At 38.2% G+C, this 19177-nt stretch overlaps 1 protein-coding gene across 1 annotated transcript in view; it reads left to right on the top strand.

Moving 5' to 3' along the window:
• Nucleotides 1-2329: 2329 nt before the first annotated feature.
• FAM184B (family with sequence similarity 184 member B) overlaps nt 2330-19177 on the top strand; it is a 48980-nt gene continuing 32132 nt past the window's right edge. The window contains exon 1 of the mRNA XM_059818168.1: nt 2330-2464. Coding sequence (XP_059674151.1) covers nt 2330-2464 — 135 coding nt within the window. The remainder of the gene's footprint in view (nt 2465-19177) is intronic.

Raw genomic sequence — 19177 nt, 5'->3', positions numbered from 1 at the left:
GCCTACTTGAAAATATCTCAGTGGTTTATTCCTTTCCCAGTGTACCTGAAGATCCGTGCTCCTCTGCTCTGTCTATGCCTATGTAAGTGAAGTCTCTGTCCAGCCATGCATTCAGGTCCAGCATGTCCTCTGCTGTTCAGTAGAAAAAACATGAATGTTACTATCTGTCTAGTAGAGCAATAACACAGGTAAATTGTAAATATTGTAAATACTTTTAAAACCTTTTGCATTTTTCTTAATTTGCTTTCTCTTTTCACTCAGTTTTGTTCTTTTTCTGAGGAAACAAGGTGCTAGGAAATTACTCTAGCCCTTTGTGTTCTCTTGATTATCCTAATAAGCTTGTCAATTTTATGAAAAATTTACATATAAGTTCCTACACTTTTTTTCTCAAATTGATGACCATGTAGAGAAGATATTATAACCATATTAACTGAGTTAAACTTAAGTGTGAGTACGTGTCTTATCAGATACCAGACAATTGACAATGGCATGTCCTTATGCCCTAGTCATAGAAAAAGTTTCAGTCACAGGCAGCAGCATCTTGGACACTAATGCCAATGAATGAAGAAACTATACTTAGTCATTCCTGTGTACAAGGCTCTGTTTCTTGCCTTTTTTTATTAATGTTTTGTCTGGGCTAAACTTCTCTTCCCTGCTTAGCATCTCCCAGCAACTGAGACCATCTTCATTTTCGTTCCTGGCCTTTCCCTTCTCCTACGCTGCGTTTCTCAGACGGTCTCTGTTTCCTCTTACTCCTGGAGTGAAGATTCTTTCTGCCTCTGGAGATGTAGAGTCCCTCCTTTTCTCCCAGCAATTGGAGGGTTTGGTTTCTCTGTCCCAAGGTCTTCTCTTTTTACATCTTCTTATTCCTCCTTCTCCCTACTGCCTGCAGGCATTCTTCTTCGGCCTCTTGGGGTGTTTATTCTTAACAGTGCTTTATCTCCTTTTGCCCTCACTGAGGATTTCCATTTTTTGCTGAGGATTTTCCCTTTTTCCTTTTGCCCTGCCCTTAGCTGACACCAGATAATCCTCCTTCCCAATTCTGATAGTCCTGAGGAAGCTCTTTTTCAAATCCACCACTAGCAAAGTGGAAGCTTCTTGCCTGAGAAGGGCAGAAAGTATGGCCAGGAGGTGAGACGGTAAAGCTGCTGTACCTGCATGGGGCAGGGGGGAACAGGCAGCCTCATGTCCCCTCTGGCTGGCTGCAAGCCAGCATGAGCTGAGATAGGGCCCTCAGCCTGCTCCATGGGGTCCCTTATACTGTCTGCAGTGACACATCAAAGGGGTGTTGAGCAGCTCTCAGCTTCTCCTACCTGTTCTTTCTCCCTCTTCCTCTTCTCCATCTCTCTGACTTCACCCTACTTTGCCTTTTCCTCTCCCCTTTCTCTTCTAGACTTGTTTAAACATGTCCACTAACCATTTTCTTCTTGCATAACACTTTACTGAAGCATTCTTCTTTAAAAATCCCATTATCTTAATAGCTTGCCTTTTTTGTGCCCTTTTTTCTGCCTTTTCTGTCCTTTTATTTATTTTTACGTGTACAAGCCTGGTCTCTTTGAAGAGAGGGAACGGTTTGCAGATGAAAAAAAAATGACATGTAACATTGTCGGTTTTCTTCTGGCACCTTTCCAATGCCTTTAATGTAACTGACGTGAACTGACCGGTCTCTTTGGATAAGGCAGGCAGACCAGATCCTGGACATGCTCCTGGGCTCAGCTGTGCTCTCGTGTGCCTCTTAGCTGGAAGAACTGCTCCATTCTGCTTTCAGCTGAGCAGCGAAAATTGAACAAGGTTTTCTTCATCTCTTTATTGGTCCATCCAGACTCGGAGAGGATTGCCAAAATAACAGAGCTTACAAAAGGTGCCAACACCGTCCTCTCTGATGAGCTCTGCAATCCTTTAGCAGCCCAAGAAGGTAACATGATTTAATCTGCAGACGATCTCTATAACAGATCCCCAGCAATGTCTGTGCTGTTGCCTGTATGGCTGGCTCAGCGTCTCCTGCGGGGAATTTGTAGCATCCAGCCGCTGGCATCTTCTTCTGGCGGAAGCTCAACCATTTGAAGAGAAGGGGAGGGAAAAGAAAATCCCCATCAGGATGTTTGCACATGCTGTTCTCTGCCTCTTTGCCTGGGTGTTCTGCTGAAGGACTGGGACATCTGCACAGAAGGGAGAGCCGCGGTGGCTGGAGCTCGCCCTGGTTGGGGCTGACGTTCCTCCAGCGCTATGGGGGTTTGAGTGCATGCAGGGTGCCGGGGGAGGCCAGCAGCAGGGGATCGCACTGCCCGGAGCGTACACAGACAGACTTGATTAAAATATTTCAAGCCTAATGGCCTCTGGGATAAACAAGATTCATCAGCCCGGGACTTGCAATGGGTCTAAAGCCGCTCGCAGCAGCTCGGCAGAGGAATGCAATCAGGAAATGCACATGAAAATGTGCAAGAAGATTGCCCAGCTCACTAAGGTAAGTCTCGCTGTTGCAGCCTTCCCAGGGAGGTGAGGCTGCCCTGGGCGGGGGCGGCGGGGCTGGCTCGGAGCTGCCTCCTCTGATGGCCCCTGTCTGAGAGGAGGGAAGTGACACCGGTCCTCTCTTATAAGGCGGTTGCTGAAAACATCGGTGTGCACAAACTTCCTTTCAAACAGTTCCCCCGCGGGTGCTACAGACCAACCTTAGAGGGTTGTCTGTGGCTGACGATCGACGTCTCGCACTTAACCGCTCTAATTAGCGTGCAACAATAGCGAGCAGAGCTCAAGCTCTGCGAGGACATAGGGTTTGTCTGTGTGGTGCTCGGAGGGATTGACGGTATCCACTTTTTTCCTGAATTACGAAGATGGCAATTCATTTGCGTTTTATAGATTCTGGAGTAATACTGTTGCAAAGCTGCAGCCGAACTGTGGTACTAAAGTACAATATTACTTGTGATCTTGTACTTAATTGTTCCTGATGTGCATAAGTAGAGATACTTTAAATGACATTTGTGAAAAAGAGAAGTTGGAAAAGAGGCAGGACTAAATTACGTAGTATATTGTAGTGAAACTTTTAGTCAATACCGAGTTACACTACAAAATACTTTGAACATTTTCCACACCATGTTAATAAATAAGAGAAAATCTGTAGGAGGTGGCAGTTATCTTTTAAGTTATTTTTATGCTGCACTTTCGTCAGTGAGAAAAGCCTATTTCCTACCCTTGTTTACCAGTCCAGCTTTTACATGTTCTATAACTTCACTGCAATTGGTAAAGACATTTTAGCTATGAAAAAACACTGACAATGAAAAAACACTGACTAAAAATACAGGTCAGACAATAGGAAATCATTAAGATGTTCAAGTTAGAATGGCTTACTAGTTACAGTGCTTCTATTCTCATCTAATGATGACTGTATGTGATAATGTATATTGTGTATGAATACATACACAAGTGCTACATATTTTTATACATATACTTGGTATGTTATACTTACTGTATTATACCAATACTTACTTTACTGGTGCTTTGATTGTATGTTTGTATAATAGTATTTGTACACAATCCGATCCTTATTTTTTGCCTGTGAATGCATACATTACTCTTCAAGGTACATTTTCATTCTGTAGTAATTGAAAGAAAACTATGCAAATAAACATCTTTTTTTAATTATTATTTTGAATACAGATATGTTTGAGCAAAGTCTGTAAAAATTCTTAGAGAAGCACTTTCTGTTTATTGATAACATACCTGATTCCTCAACCACAGTGAAATGAACATGAAAGATGACTGTAAATTAGATTAAGATGTCCTGAGTAGTTCCCTTGTTTTCTGTCTTGTATTCACTTGCTGTCTTTGATCAGTTTTGCATGCTAAGTAAAATTTGTCCATAAGTATCACTCAAAAAAATCAGAGTATTACCTTTTCTAATACAAAAGCAATAGCTGGGTCTCTATTAATTGATAGCTTATACTTCACAGTAACAAGAATTGAGGAACCACCAGCTCCTTCTTTCTGGGTGATCCATTTCTCAACAGCAGACTTAAGAGTATACTGATGGGATCTGTGCAAAGAAACTCTTGTTCAAAATTTTCAACTCTCAAGCTAAACTCATTTTCTGTAGAGATTTCTGTGCCTTTCTTTATATAAAAAGTGATTCCTTTTAAAGTCTCTCTAATCTCAACTACATTTTGAGGAAAAAATATCTCATTCCTTTCTGAAAACTCTTATAGGACTTTATAAATCTTGTCTTTGGATTGGGGAAGAAAGTTCTGCTATTTTAGCAGCAAAAGGGGGGGAAAAATCACCCCAGTGCAAAGGATCATGACAAAATTTTATTGCAGTGGGTTTTTTTTCAGATGCTTTTGCTAGATTTCTACTGTTAAAATGTGGGGGGTATGATTTCTTTACTTTTAACAGAATTTCCCCTCCGGATACTTTTCAGTCATCTGAAATAAAGATGATTTATATCTGAAGCTCAAAAAAGTACTTCTGAAAAGCAAATAATTCTGTTTTGGAATGTGGCCTTTAAGACCCAATTTTCTCTGCAATAACACTACACTTATAGGGAACTCATGGCAGAATTGGAATTCTAATCATAAGCTTTCCCTTCTAAATTCTGGGTAGACTAATACTCTACCAACAGCAAAGATCTGAGAAGCAAAATCTGAGATCAGGTAAGCTGAAAAATGGCTATTTGGAAAATTTGTTATAATTGGTTTTGGCCTAGGATCTTTGAGAGCTCCCTTTCAAATCACTGTTTTCTTGGCTATATTACAGTCGGGATAATTAAAATTAAAATACCTCCTAACTTTAAATTGCCTGTAGTGCTTTCCCTTCCCATTTCTAACCTAGTATGCAATACTACTGTCTGTTATACAGCTGCAACTTCCTGTCCCAGTGATGTTAGATTTTCATTGATGGGGAGATAATAATCTAAATACTCATCCACTCTGCATTGTGCCAGGAGAAATTAATACAAAATGTTTAAATTAGGTGTAGGATACAGAGCTTGACTTACATTCTGTTTCTTTGTTACATAGTCAGTAGTGGCTGCCTCCTACTCTCAAAGGCAAAGGAGGGGGTGTGCAAAGGCATCAATACCAGAACCAAACTGGGTGAGGTGATCGAGTTTCCATTCTTGCATGAAGTGCTGATTACATTGTAGACATGGGCTGGTATAGGGAATCCCCGTAGGTAATCAGGACACAGAGATCCTGAAAGCTACTCCCATTCTACTGCCCTGCTATTTCTGCTTTTGGAGAGGTAGAATATAGTAAGTTTTCATACATTCAGTTGTGCATTGTTCTGTTCTGCACCTTTTTGGCTGTAGCAGCGAAAATACAAATCTTTGGAAACGTTTTGTTTGCTTTGGGCAGCAAACTACTGCTTTTTTGTAGCCCATTTATCAGTATTTTTAGATGCCTGGCCCTTCTGACAGAGTTTTACTTTTTCTACTGTTGACATGTAGAACATACATTGTTTCTCCACATCGAGCTATTATCAATGAGCATAACCAATGAGCATATTTGTAAGCTCAGTCAGGCTACCTGTTCTGCTCTGCCCCACTCTTTCCCCAAAAGTAAGGTGACCTTTGCATTTCAAGGCAGAAGTGGCCACAGATTCTTGTTTACCATTAGACATCTATCTCCCCACATTTGAAGTACACTAATGAAAATATGGTATGGTTTTATTATTAATTGTACATTTTAGGTTTTGCTTTTAAAGCCTCATGTCCCAGTGCTAAATGAATATGTGGGACAACCGGGTTTTGTTTGAAAAACATATATGTTAAAAAAAGGGTATATTAAAAAGTGCAAACTGATTTTTATTTTTTTCCCATAGATGCAGGTAAAATGTTTAAAAGCCCTGGTAAGGTTATTGAGTTTGGATGGAGCTGTCTAGGCCTTCTGAATTTTGACCTTAAAATCAGGTAACATTGCAGCTATTTCCAGATGAGCTATGCTTTGATTTATGAACTTACAGAAATTAAAGCAGAAACATTCTGCTTGCAAATGGGAATGTCCATCTGTAGTTGTCATTCACATATACGAATCACACATTTAGTTGGTAGGTACCTTTCCGCAACACTAGTGCATTCCAGTTAATAGGGACTTGAAGTTAGCGTATTCTTATGATTGTAGCAGAATGCATGACTTTGTACCAGTAATTAAGTATAGACTTCTCCCTCAGACACTGGGCCCTTGGCATGCTGTTTTGTGCTTGCCAGGTCTTTGTATTTCTGATTTGTTTAGCAATAACGTGGAGTTTAAAATGCATGGTGACTTTATAAGACACTTTGGGTGTCACTCCCTGCTGCCTCAAACTATGGATTTCTAACATCCATTGGCTACTACAGGATTTTCATGTGCTAACGGATTCTCAGGGCAATATTTTTTACTTAGGATAGGATGAGAAGGGCAAATGAACTCCTGCAGAGGGGTGCTGAGGAGAGTATCAGCTTTCATTGAAAAGGCAGTTGGGGCAGGGCAGGCAAGAACGAGATACACTGCAGATACCCATGTTATTCAGGCTTCTTTTCAAACCTCTGCCAGTGGGGCTCAAACCAAACCTGCTGTTTTGGACTGCACTTCTGGAACCAAGCCTAATATGAATAACTAGGATGATGACATTACTTGGTGATCAGAGAGCTACCTAAGACACAAAATGGTTCTGTTTCCTTCTTAGAGACAAATTCCTGGATACCAATAGAGGAATGTTTTTAATGAGAGTAGATAGTTACCCTAAAACTCATTTTCCCTAGGGGTTCATCTGACTCTGTATTGGGAATTTGGGACCCTTGTTGTAAGAAGCACATTTTAAATTGCAGTGTTTCTGGTCAAGTAGATTGTTGGTCAAAAAATCAAGCAGTCTGGCAAGAATTTTGTGTATGTATGTTGGATACTGTGAGTCTTAACAGAGGAAAAAAGTGCCGATGCAAGGAAAAGTTAATTGCTGGTAAAATACAATTATGAACCCTTTTCTTCCTTCAGGGGAAAGAAATGTCAAAAGGGAGCAAGTGTGTTCCTCTTCTAGAAGCAGCAGCATAGGCAGATGTTCCTTAATGACTCTGTGGAGCAGCTGAAAATGTTACACACTCTGGCTGCTTATTGCCACCAGGCACCAGGTTTATTGCCCCTCAGCTCAGTCAGCAGTGTAGAAAATATGAACATTGTTTAATAAGCTTCAGTGAAAAATCAGCCAGATAAGCAAAACCCACTTTCATTAGTTATTTAAGGAAAGATGTCTGACTTTTGCACAGAAGTGTATGCTCAGATTTGGTTCTATTAGCTTCACTCTGCAGGTGGAAATTTAGAGAAGAATTAGCAAGTGGCCTGGCATGTGTGTGAGGGCATAGATTGTTTACACCACTCCAGTGTCTTGTAGCATGGCTGTATATTAGATCTTTTAACCTTTCCTGATTTATTTGCCATTAAAAAAATGGCTGATATGTTTAGGAATGAAATATGATCAAATTCTAATGGCTTATTCTGGAAGCACCTATCAGCTGAGCAACTGTAACAGAGCACTGCTGTTGTCTACTCATGTTCCTGGTTGAAATATGTTGCCTTTTTCACATAGTTTAAGCTAAGTTTATTTACCTTATTTACTGTGGTATGTTAACAGTACTCCGTAACCAATGCTTACAGTGGCTCAGCTGATGCGCAGTTAGTTGTTATGCTGCCAGAGTTCTCCTGTGTGCTTGAGGCTTTTTGATCTCAGTTCTCTAGAGACGTATTCAGTATTCTACAGAAATGAAGCAAAATGGAACAGCATAAAAACTAGGATCATGGTTTTGGAGCAACAATATTTTTCCTTTGGGCAAGGAATATAAAAACTGGTTTCCATGTAGGCAAAAAGAAATCATCTTTTCATAAAGCTGCTTACATTATATACTAACAAGACTAACAAAGTCAGCTATCAATATCCCCATGTACTTTGATGATGTATTTGTTTTAATTATTTTTATGTACAATTTTCTACCAAGATTTCAAAGCTAGCGTTATTTTTGCCTACCAGCTGATAAAAACGTGCAGACTAAGATTTCTTAACTTGCCATCACTACATTTTTCTTACAGAACTAAAGGGAACTCCTGGATCATAAAATCCATGTGCAATGTCATATAATTGTGTTGATCAACTAGTCAAAAGCAGTATTAAAGCTGCTATTTCTATTAGCAAGTAACCCAGAATCTTATTATTTGACGGCTAGAAATTGACATTGAAATTAATTCAAGGTATAAGAACAACATCTATGTATTGAAATTACCTTCTTACCATGCAAATTTGTCCCTGACTATACCAAGTTTACAGAAAATCTTGACAGCCTTAGTAATCAACAACTCAAAGCTATTTTATAATGAAAACTATATACTAAATTCAAGTCACTTTTTCAAGGAACCCTAGTTAATGTTTATATACAAAATATTCTGTGTTTCATTACTATATGCATTACAGGCAATAGGTAATAAAATATCTAGTGATCCATTAATTGCACAAAAGAAAATTGCAAGGTTATAGTTTTTTTATGTTCTATCATTTCTTCATGGATAATATATAAAATCACCCTTTTCAGTGACACTATAACTGTACCTCTCTCCTAACATTTTCTTTAACCAGTATGTAGATGCCAATATTTTACAACTGAGAAAATGATACTCAAGTTAGAAGTCAATGCGAACTCAGCTTAAGACATTATCACTTAAATATTCTAAAGGTGTGTATTTAGGCTTTTGAGCATTTCAGCATCATGTATGGTATATGAAATATTTTTTCCATAAAGTATCCTGTTAATTTTTACCTGAAGTCATATCTTCATTAGGTAAAAGAATGTTTATGTTTTATTCAAACAGCTGTTACACTGAGGTAGAACTACCTCTGTTGCCATCTCTACAGTCAGATCTTAAATACATTAGATCACACACTGTAACAATTAACTTGTTTTTCCTGCTTGTACAGAACCAGACTGTCTCTATGTGGTGCTGAAGACCACTTACCTGCTTTTAGTAGGAACAGATAGGCATGCAAGTTTTTCTTGCTTGTGCTTAAAGCCATCAGGAAGTGTCCAGTACCAAGACTGAGTTAATTTATCCTGCCTCCCAGTGGGGCACCGTAGCTCAGGCTCAGCTGTGCTGGTTTAGACTTGGCATTTTAGTTAATCTATATTCACTTGTCTTCTAAAGGGCTCAGAGGCAGCAGGACATCCATAATCCTACAACTGAGGAAGTACTGCCTTTATTTCATAAGGAAACTACAAACTGACTGTTTTCAAGTAGGGATTTTTTTTGTAAGTTAATGAACTCAGTGAAATTAATCTGAAGTAAGATTGTACCTTTTTAATGTAGTTGTCATTCAGAACTTTGTATGACTTGGCCTTTAGGCACTTAAACACAGTTTTAACTTGAAACAGGTTACTACCAGAGAAGTCTTCTGTTGTAATTGTCTTTGGAAGCTACAGCATTTGGTTGTGACTATGTACTGACATTTAGAGGGTTATATAAGTGCTACCTTTAGATGCAAATATGAGCTTACAGTTGAATATTTTGCTTTTTTCATTCACGAGGAGATAACTACTAGAATTTGATAACAGGGCTGTTAAGAACTATAGCTGGTACTTTAAAATGTTTTTACAATGTTTAAATTTTTTTACTAAGATGCTGATATACCTTAGTATTTCATAAAAATAATTAGTTGTCTCAAAACTACAGGACATTGCAATGCAACTACAGTGCATTGCCACTACAGTCTTGGCAATGCACCTTTCAGTCCTTGTCTCCTGATTTTTGAGATGCGGAATGTGTATTGGAGAACAGTAGAGCTCCCTGCCCACTTGTGCACCCAGATGTGTGAATGTAGTCAGGGTGTGGCCAGGGAGTATAGTCAAGTCAGAGTAGTGACTAGAGCCTCTGTTCGTCATCCAGTGCAGTCATAGTTCACAATATAAACATGATGCTGTCAGAGGCTTGTGGGGCTTAAAGATTTAAATTTCAATGCTTAAAAATTAAAAATTAATGCATAATTAGAAATTAGTGTAAGCATTAGTATTTGGACTAGACCCTTATCATAGAATCATAGAATGGTTTGGGTTGGAAGGGACCTTTAAAGGTCATCTAGTCCAACCGCCTTGCAGTGAGCAGGGACTTCTTCAACCAGATCAGGTTGCTCAGAGACCTGCTCTGTTTATTCAGACCAATTTAAATTTCCCAGACTTGTTTCCACTTTTTTTGACGATAAATGGTGGTTAGATTTTCTTGGTTTTGTGATCATTGATGCAATCTCAGGAGGTGTCCAGCATATGCTTAATATGCATATGCTTAATAAGAATTCTTCCTGAAATGGGAATGTGAGTAATGGCTGTATTCAGTCTAGCTCCATTGGGTGAAAATTACATGGGTACATGAGTAGTAGTGTAGTATTATGATGTGTATTATTGTGTAGCCCTTTAACTACATAATAATATGTTGATTCTGGCTCCTACGATACTACTTTGAAAGGGAGGAGAGAAATTGAAAAAAACCCCAACCTTTTAGAAAACACTGTATGCTGAGGTCCATCTGAGCCAGTAGCTTGTCTCTGATGGTGCCCAGAGAGTTACAGGAATATGGCATGCCTCTGGTGCACTTGTGTGAAGTGTTCTCCCTGCCTCTGGTGATTTGTGCAAGTTTTCTAGAGACTGCCAAAGTATCTTAGTACTTAATAGCCCTGACTGAATTTTTCTTCAATAAATTTGTCCGATCACTTCTTGAATCCATGTGACCTTTCAGTGTAACAGACTCCTGTGACAGGATGTCTGTACTTAGTTGAATATAACATGATATACTGTCTTCTGTTTATTTTAACCTGCCACCTCCTAGCTGTTTCGTAGATCATATATTGAAAAAAGTGATGAGTGATCATTTGGTATTCACCTTCTCCATTATAATTTTGACTGCAGAGATGGCACGGATGATGTTCAGTTTGAGATTAGGATACTTTCATTTGTCATTCTTCATCTGTGCTCTATGTCCAAGCTGCCAATGTAGTAGAGCCTAGAGAGTAATTTAGTAGACCAACCATTAGGGATTGAACTCAGTTTCATGAACGATCTAAAACTAGTTTCATTTGAGAATTGAGTGTAATCTCAAAATCTCTGGAAAAGCGTAATTATCCTGCAAAGCCTGTGGCATATTTGTCAACTCCTGTGTGGATGTTTCAGGTGCCTATAGCATCTTAAACGGCACCACATCTCTGAGATTAGGCAAGTGAGTTGGGACCTTGGTGTCTATCTCAGTGAGCTGAATTGCTCTCAGGTCTCTGTCAGCTTTACTGACAGCTTTACTGGACTCTGTCAGCTTTACTGGACTATAATGGGAGTTTACACAAACAGCACACCAGTGAACACCTAAATCCCAGTACTTTAACAAAGTTATCTCATGTTCCCTTCTCAGCTGTGTCTCTTTCAGAATTGGAAAGTCATGCTTTATTGTGTTACTTCTTGCATGGGTGCTTTTATCATGATTGATTATTCTTGTTGCTTTTTAGTACACCTTTTTTCAGTTCAATTAGACTCTGCTTAAGGTGTGGAGGAACCATAACTGCATGATCTATATAAAATGTGGATGAATCCTAAACTTATGGTTGTGATATAGGGAGGTTTTCTCATTTGTTCTACATTTGCGTAGAAGTCCCGTTATCTAGCTGTTTGACTGCTGTCTTCATTGTATATTTTATAGCTCCAAGATTTCTTTTCTGAACAATTTCAGATTCTGTCAGTGTGTATGGAAAATTTAGGTTTGCTCCTTTAAAGAACATTATATTACATTTAGCTGCACTGACCTTCATCTGTCTTTTTACCACTGTGTTTGTGAGGTTCTTCTGCAACTCCTGTAGTCAACTATCACTTTTGATATTCATTTATTTTTCAAAATTTTAATGGATGTATTCAGTAGGATAGCTGCTAGTACAGTGCTCTAGAGACTCTCTATTCATGATCTCTATTCTGAAAACTGACTACCCTCTCTGAATAGAGAATATATTTAATCATAACAAAACAGGAGTATGAACTGCATACTGTTAGGATGAGAAAACTGCAAAGCAACCGGAATCTCCACAGCCCATACAATACCGTGCTTTTCTTTTATAAAAATGTATACATAATAAACTGGCAAGAAAAAAAGACAACCCTTTTGTTAACAGAGTAGTGGCAGAAGGTCTGTGAAACTTTCACATGTATTCCCACTGTTGAATTTGCTTGCAGCAGCAAAGAACTTAAATTTTGGTGCCTGCAGTAGTAGAAATTGGTATTATTAATTCATGGATACCTAAGGGTATTGATGGTTTCTTTTCTTAATTAGCAAAGTATGTAGAACATATAAAGAAATGTTCTTAAATTTTAAAAATTCCTCTATCAGAATTTCACCTGCAAACTACAGGAGAGTAAGAATTTAATCCAATCTGTATAGTGCTTTATTCTGGATTAGGAAAAAACAGGGCTCATTTTATCTATGCTTATCAGAGATCTACATTGAAGGCAAAACCTGTAATAAACATTGTGTTTTAAATAAATTATAATATTTGTCTCTGCAAAAAGATGTATTAGGTTGGGAAAATCTGTTTCACCCTGGGCTGTAATTAAATCAACGATTCTACAGTTTATATTTGCAAGATTTCCAAAGTCTGCTGTATTTAAAGTAAGGAAATACTTTGAAAAACAGGAATCAAGTGAGAATTTAGTTGATGAATTTGCTTGTTTAGTGAATTTATGGTAAAATTGGACAATGTTGCTTTATCATAATCTGTAACAAGATTTTAAAAGATATTTTGGAAGGATAAAGTTTCAGATAAATATCTAGAATCATCAAAAAAAGCCTGAAAGCACTGAACATATGTCTGCAATTTTAGCCTCCTTAAAGATGTTTAAAAATCTTGGAAGTCATGAAACATTTTCACAAAATCGAGTGTTAATTTGGCAAATGAATTCTACCACCACTGTATTTAGATCTGGTTAATGAGATGCATTAGCTCATACTTTTGAATCATACTAGACGTCAAACTTCTGGGATATAAACCTATCAAGCTGTTCTATAAGCTTTAGACACGTAACAAAAACCAGACAGCTAAATTATCAGTGGAAATAAGGCCTTTTTATTCCTTCTATTGACACAGAATTGTTGACATCACTTCTGTACTAAAAATTCACCTGGACTACAGTGACCTCAAAATGGTTAGACAGAGGGCATAGATATAAATGTAGCTTGTATCAAACAAATCTTCTATTTCTTGCATGTTATCTATCTGAGACAGCTTCGTAAGATGGAGTTGAACTCATCCAAGACTGTAAAAGCCTAAGATTTATGAGGATATTTGAGAACTTAAGGAGTTAGGCAAGAATTTCACCAAGACAGAGATTGCAAAAGATGAACAGAAAGGACTCTGAAATCAAACAATTTGGCCTTTCTGCTTGTCTACACGTGTGTGTGTTGATTTACGTTGATTTATCAATGAATAAGCATGATCTTTTAAAGTGTTTTCTTCTAGTTCTGTGGGTTTTAATAGACAGAAATTTTACCTAATATAACTTTTACTGAAGAATAATGTGATCCTCTCTGACAGCATTTGAATACAGCTTAACCTGATAAATATGCTCAGGATGAATTTGATTCACCTCAGGGAGAACAAAGAAATAGAAATGTATTTCATGTAAATGTCATGCTGACTGATTTTATTTATTCTAGTTTTTAATTGCATACAAAATCTACAAAAAAATAATAGTGCTTTTGCTATTTAAGTTTTGCAAAATTATTTCAAAGTTATGTAGAAAAGGGTTTTGACAGATAAGATACAACATGAGTCAGGAACTGTAAAAAAAAAAAGGGGTTATAACATCATATTGTAGGGAAGCAGATGCTACAAAGATCTGGGCTAGAGCTTGCCTTATTTCATGTATTAATTAATGACCTGGAAGTAAAAATAAACAACTTATTAAAATGAACAGATGATACTAATTCAAAGGGATTCATAAACACCTAAACAAGATGGAAAGAAAAAAGGAATATAGATGGAAGACAAAATAAACTGCAGTTTGGAAAAAAGCTTGTTTTTCCAAAATCCTGCATCAAAACAAATGTGCATGGTATCTGTATGCCCAATATCTGTTTTGGTTTGCAAAGTGTTGGTAAAACAACATGAAGTGGGTATACAGAAATGAAGTCAATATGAAGTGAGATATTAGTGCAGGATGGAGAGAAACCCCAGGGAACAGAGAAACAGAGGAAAATGAATCAGTTTCAGCCTCTGAGAATTGCAACTTGTCTCTTGCCTTTGTATGGGACTGTTTCAGCTTTATAGAAGAAGGAAGAGCTGGGAATTTGGGTATGCAGAAGAAACAATACCAAAACAACCAAACACCTGAAGCAATTTACTTCATTTCTATTACCTGATTCAGACACCTGTATTGGAAAGGGAAACATTGTCCTTTGGAGGCACCTGTCTTTCTCCTTTGACTAAGCTAGATTAGATGTGTAATGATGAAATAGATGATGTTAGGTGAAATGAATCCTGTCTCTTGTATGCAGGAAACATCCTTCTGAGAATGAAATACAGAGGGTCTTTCTCATTGTTTCCTTGCAGTAATTACTAGTGGCCTTCTCTGACCTCCTTCTGTGGTAGCTGTGTTTCAGAAAAAACAGTTTATCTCAGAATTTCCGTGTCAGAACTGGAGGAATCTTTAATATTTCCATGACTGTCTAGAAGGACCTATTTCTTGAGATGCTGAGGAGGCTCTGCTTATAACCCAGAGTCATAGCAGGTGGATTTGTGACCAGTGTAAAAAGAAGGGATTAAAGTTGAATAGATTTTATAGAACAGTTCCAGAAGAAATTTCAGTAATAAACTGCATATGAGTTTCCCAGCAGAGGAGTCTCTGTCTAGAATTAACTTTTGTGACTCTACAGTATATTTCTGCTTTGCTGAAATTGTTGAGATGTGGTATTGGTGCGTTTTTTAGCACCTGCTCTGCTTGTGGAAACATTCTTGCAATATAGTTTTACTTTCCTAATTCTTAAGTTGCCTGGCAGTTATTCTGCTTAGCTTATTAGAAACTATAAAATACAAATGAGCAACAGCTGGATGTCTCTTCAGTAAAATTTAGGCCAGGGCTTATTTTATGTTTGATAGCCCTTGAGAGATCAAGTGTAATACACCAGCCACTAAACTAAGGTTTTCTATGTTCCATATTGCACTGCACTAGGCAGAAAAATAGATAAGTAAAAAATGGGAACAAATAAATGTGCCTGTGGGATTTTCTTGTACAAAATTGAAACTAAAAGGGGAAAAAATCAAGGAAGAGGCAAAAAGGGGAAAAAAACAAGGAAGAGGCATAAAGAGGCAAAAAACATTGCAAAAGAGATTAGAAACCTGTAGACATTTTATGCTTATAGTTTCTTGATACATTTTAGTATCTCCGTGTATTTTTGGACTGACTGTAATACATGGTACATGTAGGAAAAAGGGCAATATGTTCAAATTTTAAGAATGTAAGACCAACTTTCCTTCTTTCAGTGTGAATCTTGAGATAAGGAAAACCACAAATACTATGGGTACTGTGGGACATTCAGGAGGGTGAGACTTTGCACAGTGAGCTTCTGCCCAAGAGACATCAGGTCATCTAAACACAAGTGGATCTGTACAGAACCATTGGCTACCTCTGTGCTGTGCCCCCCTCCCACACCTCCAGGATCTGAAAGGTTTTATTAACATGGTTGGAGCAACAGATGAAAGGATTTAGATTGACCCTGCACTAAAAGAGAATCTCCTGAAGCAAAATCCTTTTTTAGTACAGTAATTAGGATTCATTCTGGTGCGGGACACAAGCGATGCAGCTCTTCTGAAGCCTGAGGAGCTGTGGAAACCAGCTTGGGTTGTTGTGGCAAACACAGATGAGAGCTGATGGTGCTTCTGAACTTGAGCTAAGGCTATGTCAGGCCAGTTGCATGTGTTTGCAGCATGATGCTGGGACATCTGATCTGGCTTTTCGTAGAAGTTGTATCCTCAAAGCTCATTAGTTTCTGGGTATAGTTTCCAGAGCTAAAAGCAGACATACTGTTTTCAGCAAGAGGCTGTGAGCTGTAGCTGGGTTCTCAGCTCTGACTTTGAGCTCATGAACTCCATTGAACATAAGTTGGCCCTGAACTCTGCGTCTCTGACTTTTTTAATTTGTTATCCATGCCCAGTGCGTGTGGATAGATAGAAGTTTGAGGCTTGGGAAATTTTGGAAAAATTTTTTAATAACTTGCTGACAGTGAAAGGCTTGAAAAAAGGTATTTTTATTGTTTTGTAAGTGAAAGTCAACACTGTTATGGTCTGTGTTGATTCAAGGTAATTTTAATCTATTGTCACAGTGAATGGATAAATGAACCATGAACTGCGGATATTTGTTATAAAAAGAAATATACTCTATAGCATTTTTCTAAAGAATGGGATGGTAGTAATCTATGTAATCTGAAAGCTCACAGGAGAAACCTTTGGTATGTCTCTCCACAATTCCAGCTTTTGAAAACAAACTCATTTCAGCTGGAGCTGAGCTTTGATTTCAGAGGAAAATAAATTACTTCAGCTTGTGTTTTTGCAAGGTGCTGAAGTCACACATGGAAGACTAAAAAATCATAAGGCAAATTAAAAAGAAACCTTAAAAACAGAAACAAAATTCCATGTGATTTTAAAGATATTTTTGTAATTATAGGTTCAGAAACACTTCTGGATGTTTGGAGTGCCAGTTTTTTTAAAGCTTCTCTCATACTACCCCTTTATGTGTTTATCAAAAGTTGCTGCAACTATTTGAATGCATAAAATTATTCTTGTGCTTTCAGGAAGCCACAGAGGACACAAGGAGAGATTTGAGACTTAGTTCATGAGGTCCCTGATAGTATGTTACAGCAGTATCATTCAGCTGAAATCAGCATAGGTGTAAAACTGGATCAACACTGTAGCTAATCATAGCCTAGGCCTGTACCTTAATTAAAAGACATCCTTCCTTCTTCAGTGTTAGAAAAAACAAGAGATACTTATTAGAGTATTAATTAATAAATTGTGGGAGTTGGTTTTATTTTCTAACCTGTTACAGTGACAGAGAAGGCTAAGGGATAGAGCACCATTTCTTTCAATAACTGAACCTACTTTTAATAATTTCTTTGTCCTTTGCTTTAAAAGAGACCCTTTTAAGGCTGACATGTTTAGACCTCACTCTGCTGTGGTCTGCTTGGGGGGTAGACAGAACAGAATTCATAGAAACAAATTCACCTGCTAGTGAAGATATACCACTGCTACTAGTGAAAAGGAGATGATGCACCTGGCATCAGTGAGCCTCTAGCAATGGAAACTTGTCTCCTTCCCTGCTTTGTTTAGGGCACTGCCAGGAGTACCCTGTTTGTCACCCCCCTCCATGGCCTTTTCTCATTCTTGAGTTTCCGTCAGGAAGGATTTGTGTCCACTAGCTTGGGCCTGAAGGAAGAACACTGATGATCTTTTGCTTTTCTTTGATTCTTCTTATCATCCCCACTCCTCGCCTTCCATACCAAACTGCCTCACTTCTTATTCAGCTAGGAAAGCAACCTGCTAGAACCTTTTTTTCATTATGATAGTCAAGTTCTTACAAAAGTAGTGTTTAACACTGCTGTAGGAAGACAGAACAGTCTTTTTTGGTTTGAATGCTTTAGCTTTGTCTTCACTGATGAGGTGCAGTTGAATGTTTTCTTTTTTGTTATTTTACATTACCATAAAGAAAAGGAGAATGGAAATGCCATTTAGATTTATAGCATTTGGAGGATAAAATAGGACTAATAAGATATATTCATATTCACTGCACTGTTAATCTTCAAGTGTATGTGTGTAATAGTGTTTTTACCAACCTGTCATATAACTCTCAGTTGCTGTAAAATCAGTACAGTGTTTCCCAAGACATTCAGTTTTGGAGAACTGTAAGGAGGCAGTAGCCATTGGTCTTATGCTAATAACTCAAAGAGTAATGTAGTGGTCTTTTTCATTTGAAAGCAATTCTGTCTGCATTGTCAATCTGATCAATTTTAGAGCTGCTTTTAAAAAGCTATTTATCAACACAGCTGTTAAGAGGTTTATACCAAATTAGCCAGCAGTGTATACACTCACAAGTACATGTGCTGAAATAATTTTTCAGTATTTTTCCTTCTAGCATATAAAGTCCCAGATTCATCTTACATAACTCTAGTCTCTTAAATGAGGTATGTGGAATAGGAATATAGTAGTTATATTCAGTAGGGAGTGAAAGGCATGTGTGAAGGGCTTAAATTTCATAAAGTACAGAGCAGCAGCCCTCTAAAAATTAAATCTCTTAAGAAGGTTAAGATACTGAGAAATCAGTTTCAGCACTCAAGCTTGAAGATTAAATTTAAGGGCATGCATTTTCAAGTCAAAATTACTCATTGTGGCTCTAGCCACTATTGAACAGAAGTGTAGGAATAATAGATAAAGCAGGGAGGCCAGTTTCTTCCATTCTTTTAGATAACTCACTTAAGATGTTGGTGATGGTCTAATGCTCAGTGGAATTTGGCAAATCACTATGATGAACCTGGACTTTAGAGGAACCCAAATTCCACTGTCAGCCTGAACACAACATAATATGAGACAGGCAGTGCTGATTTACTAGATAAATGAATCATTACAAGTGTAAGTATTTGAGTCACAAAGGCCGAATACTAATCCCTGCTTAGCTGGGGGAATGAAACACAGAAATGTGATCATCAACATCTGACCTAGTTAATTGAAGAGTTACCTGAACTAATTACTGGTCATTCTAAACCTGTGGGCAGAATTAATCTTCTCCTTATAGTTTTTATGTCTGTCTCCTGAACAGTTAAGAAAGGTTCTGTATTGAGTTTGCATTGCAAGGTTTTGGTAGTGGGGGGGCTACAGCGGTGGCGTCTGTGAGAAGCTGCTAGAAGCTTCCCCTGTGTCTGATAGAGCCAATGCCAGCCAGCTCCAAGAGGGATCCAAGGCCAAGCCCGTCAGTGATGGTGGTAGCGCCTCTGGGATAACATATATAAGAAGGGAGAAAAAACTGCTGCACAGCAGCAGCCAGAGGAGTGGAGGGAGAATATGTGAGAGAAACAACTCTGCAGACACCAAGGTCAGTGAAGAAGGAGGGGGAGGAAGTGCTCCAGGTGCCAGAGCAGAGATTCCCCTGCAGCCCGTGGTGAAGACC

The sequence above is a fragment of the Gavia stellata genome, chromosome 5, assembly GCF_030936135.1.
Source record: "Gavia stellata isolate bGavSte3 chromosome 5, bGavSte3.hap2, whole genome shotgun sequence".
In the NCBI taxonomy this organism is placed as follows: domain Eukaryota; kingdom Metazoa; phylum Chordata; class Aves; order Gaviiformes; family Gaviidae; genus Gavia; species Gavia stellata.
This window is presented reverse-complemented; position numbering and strand designations above follow the sequence as displayed.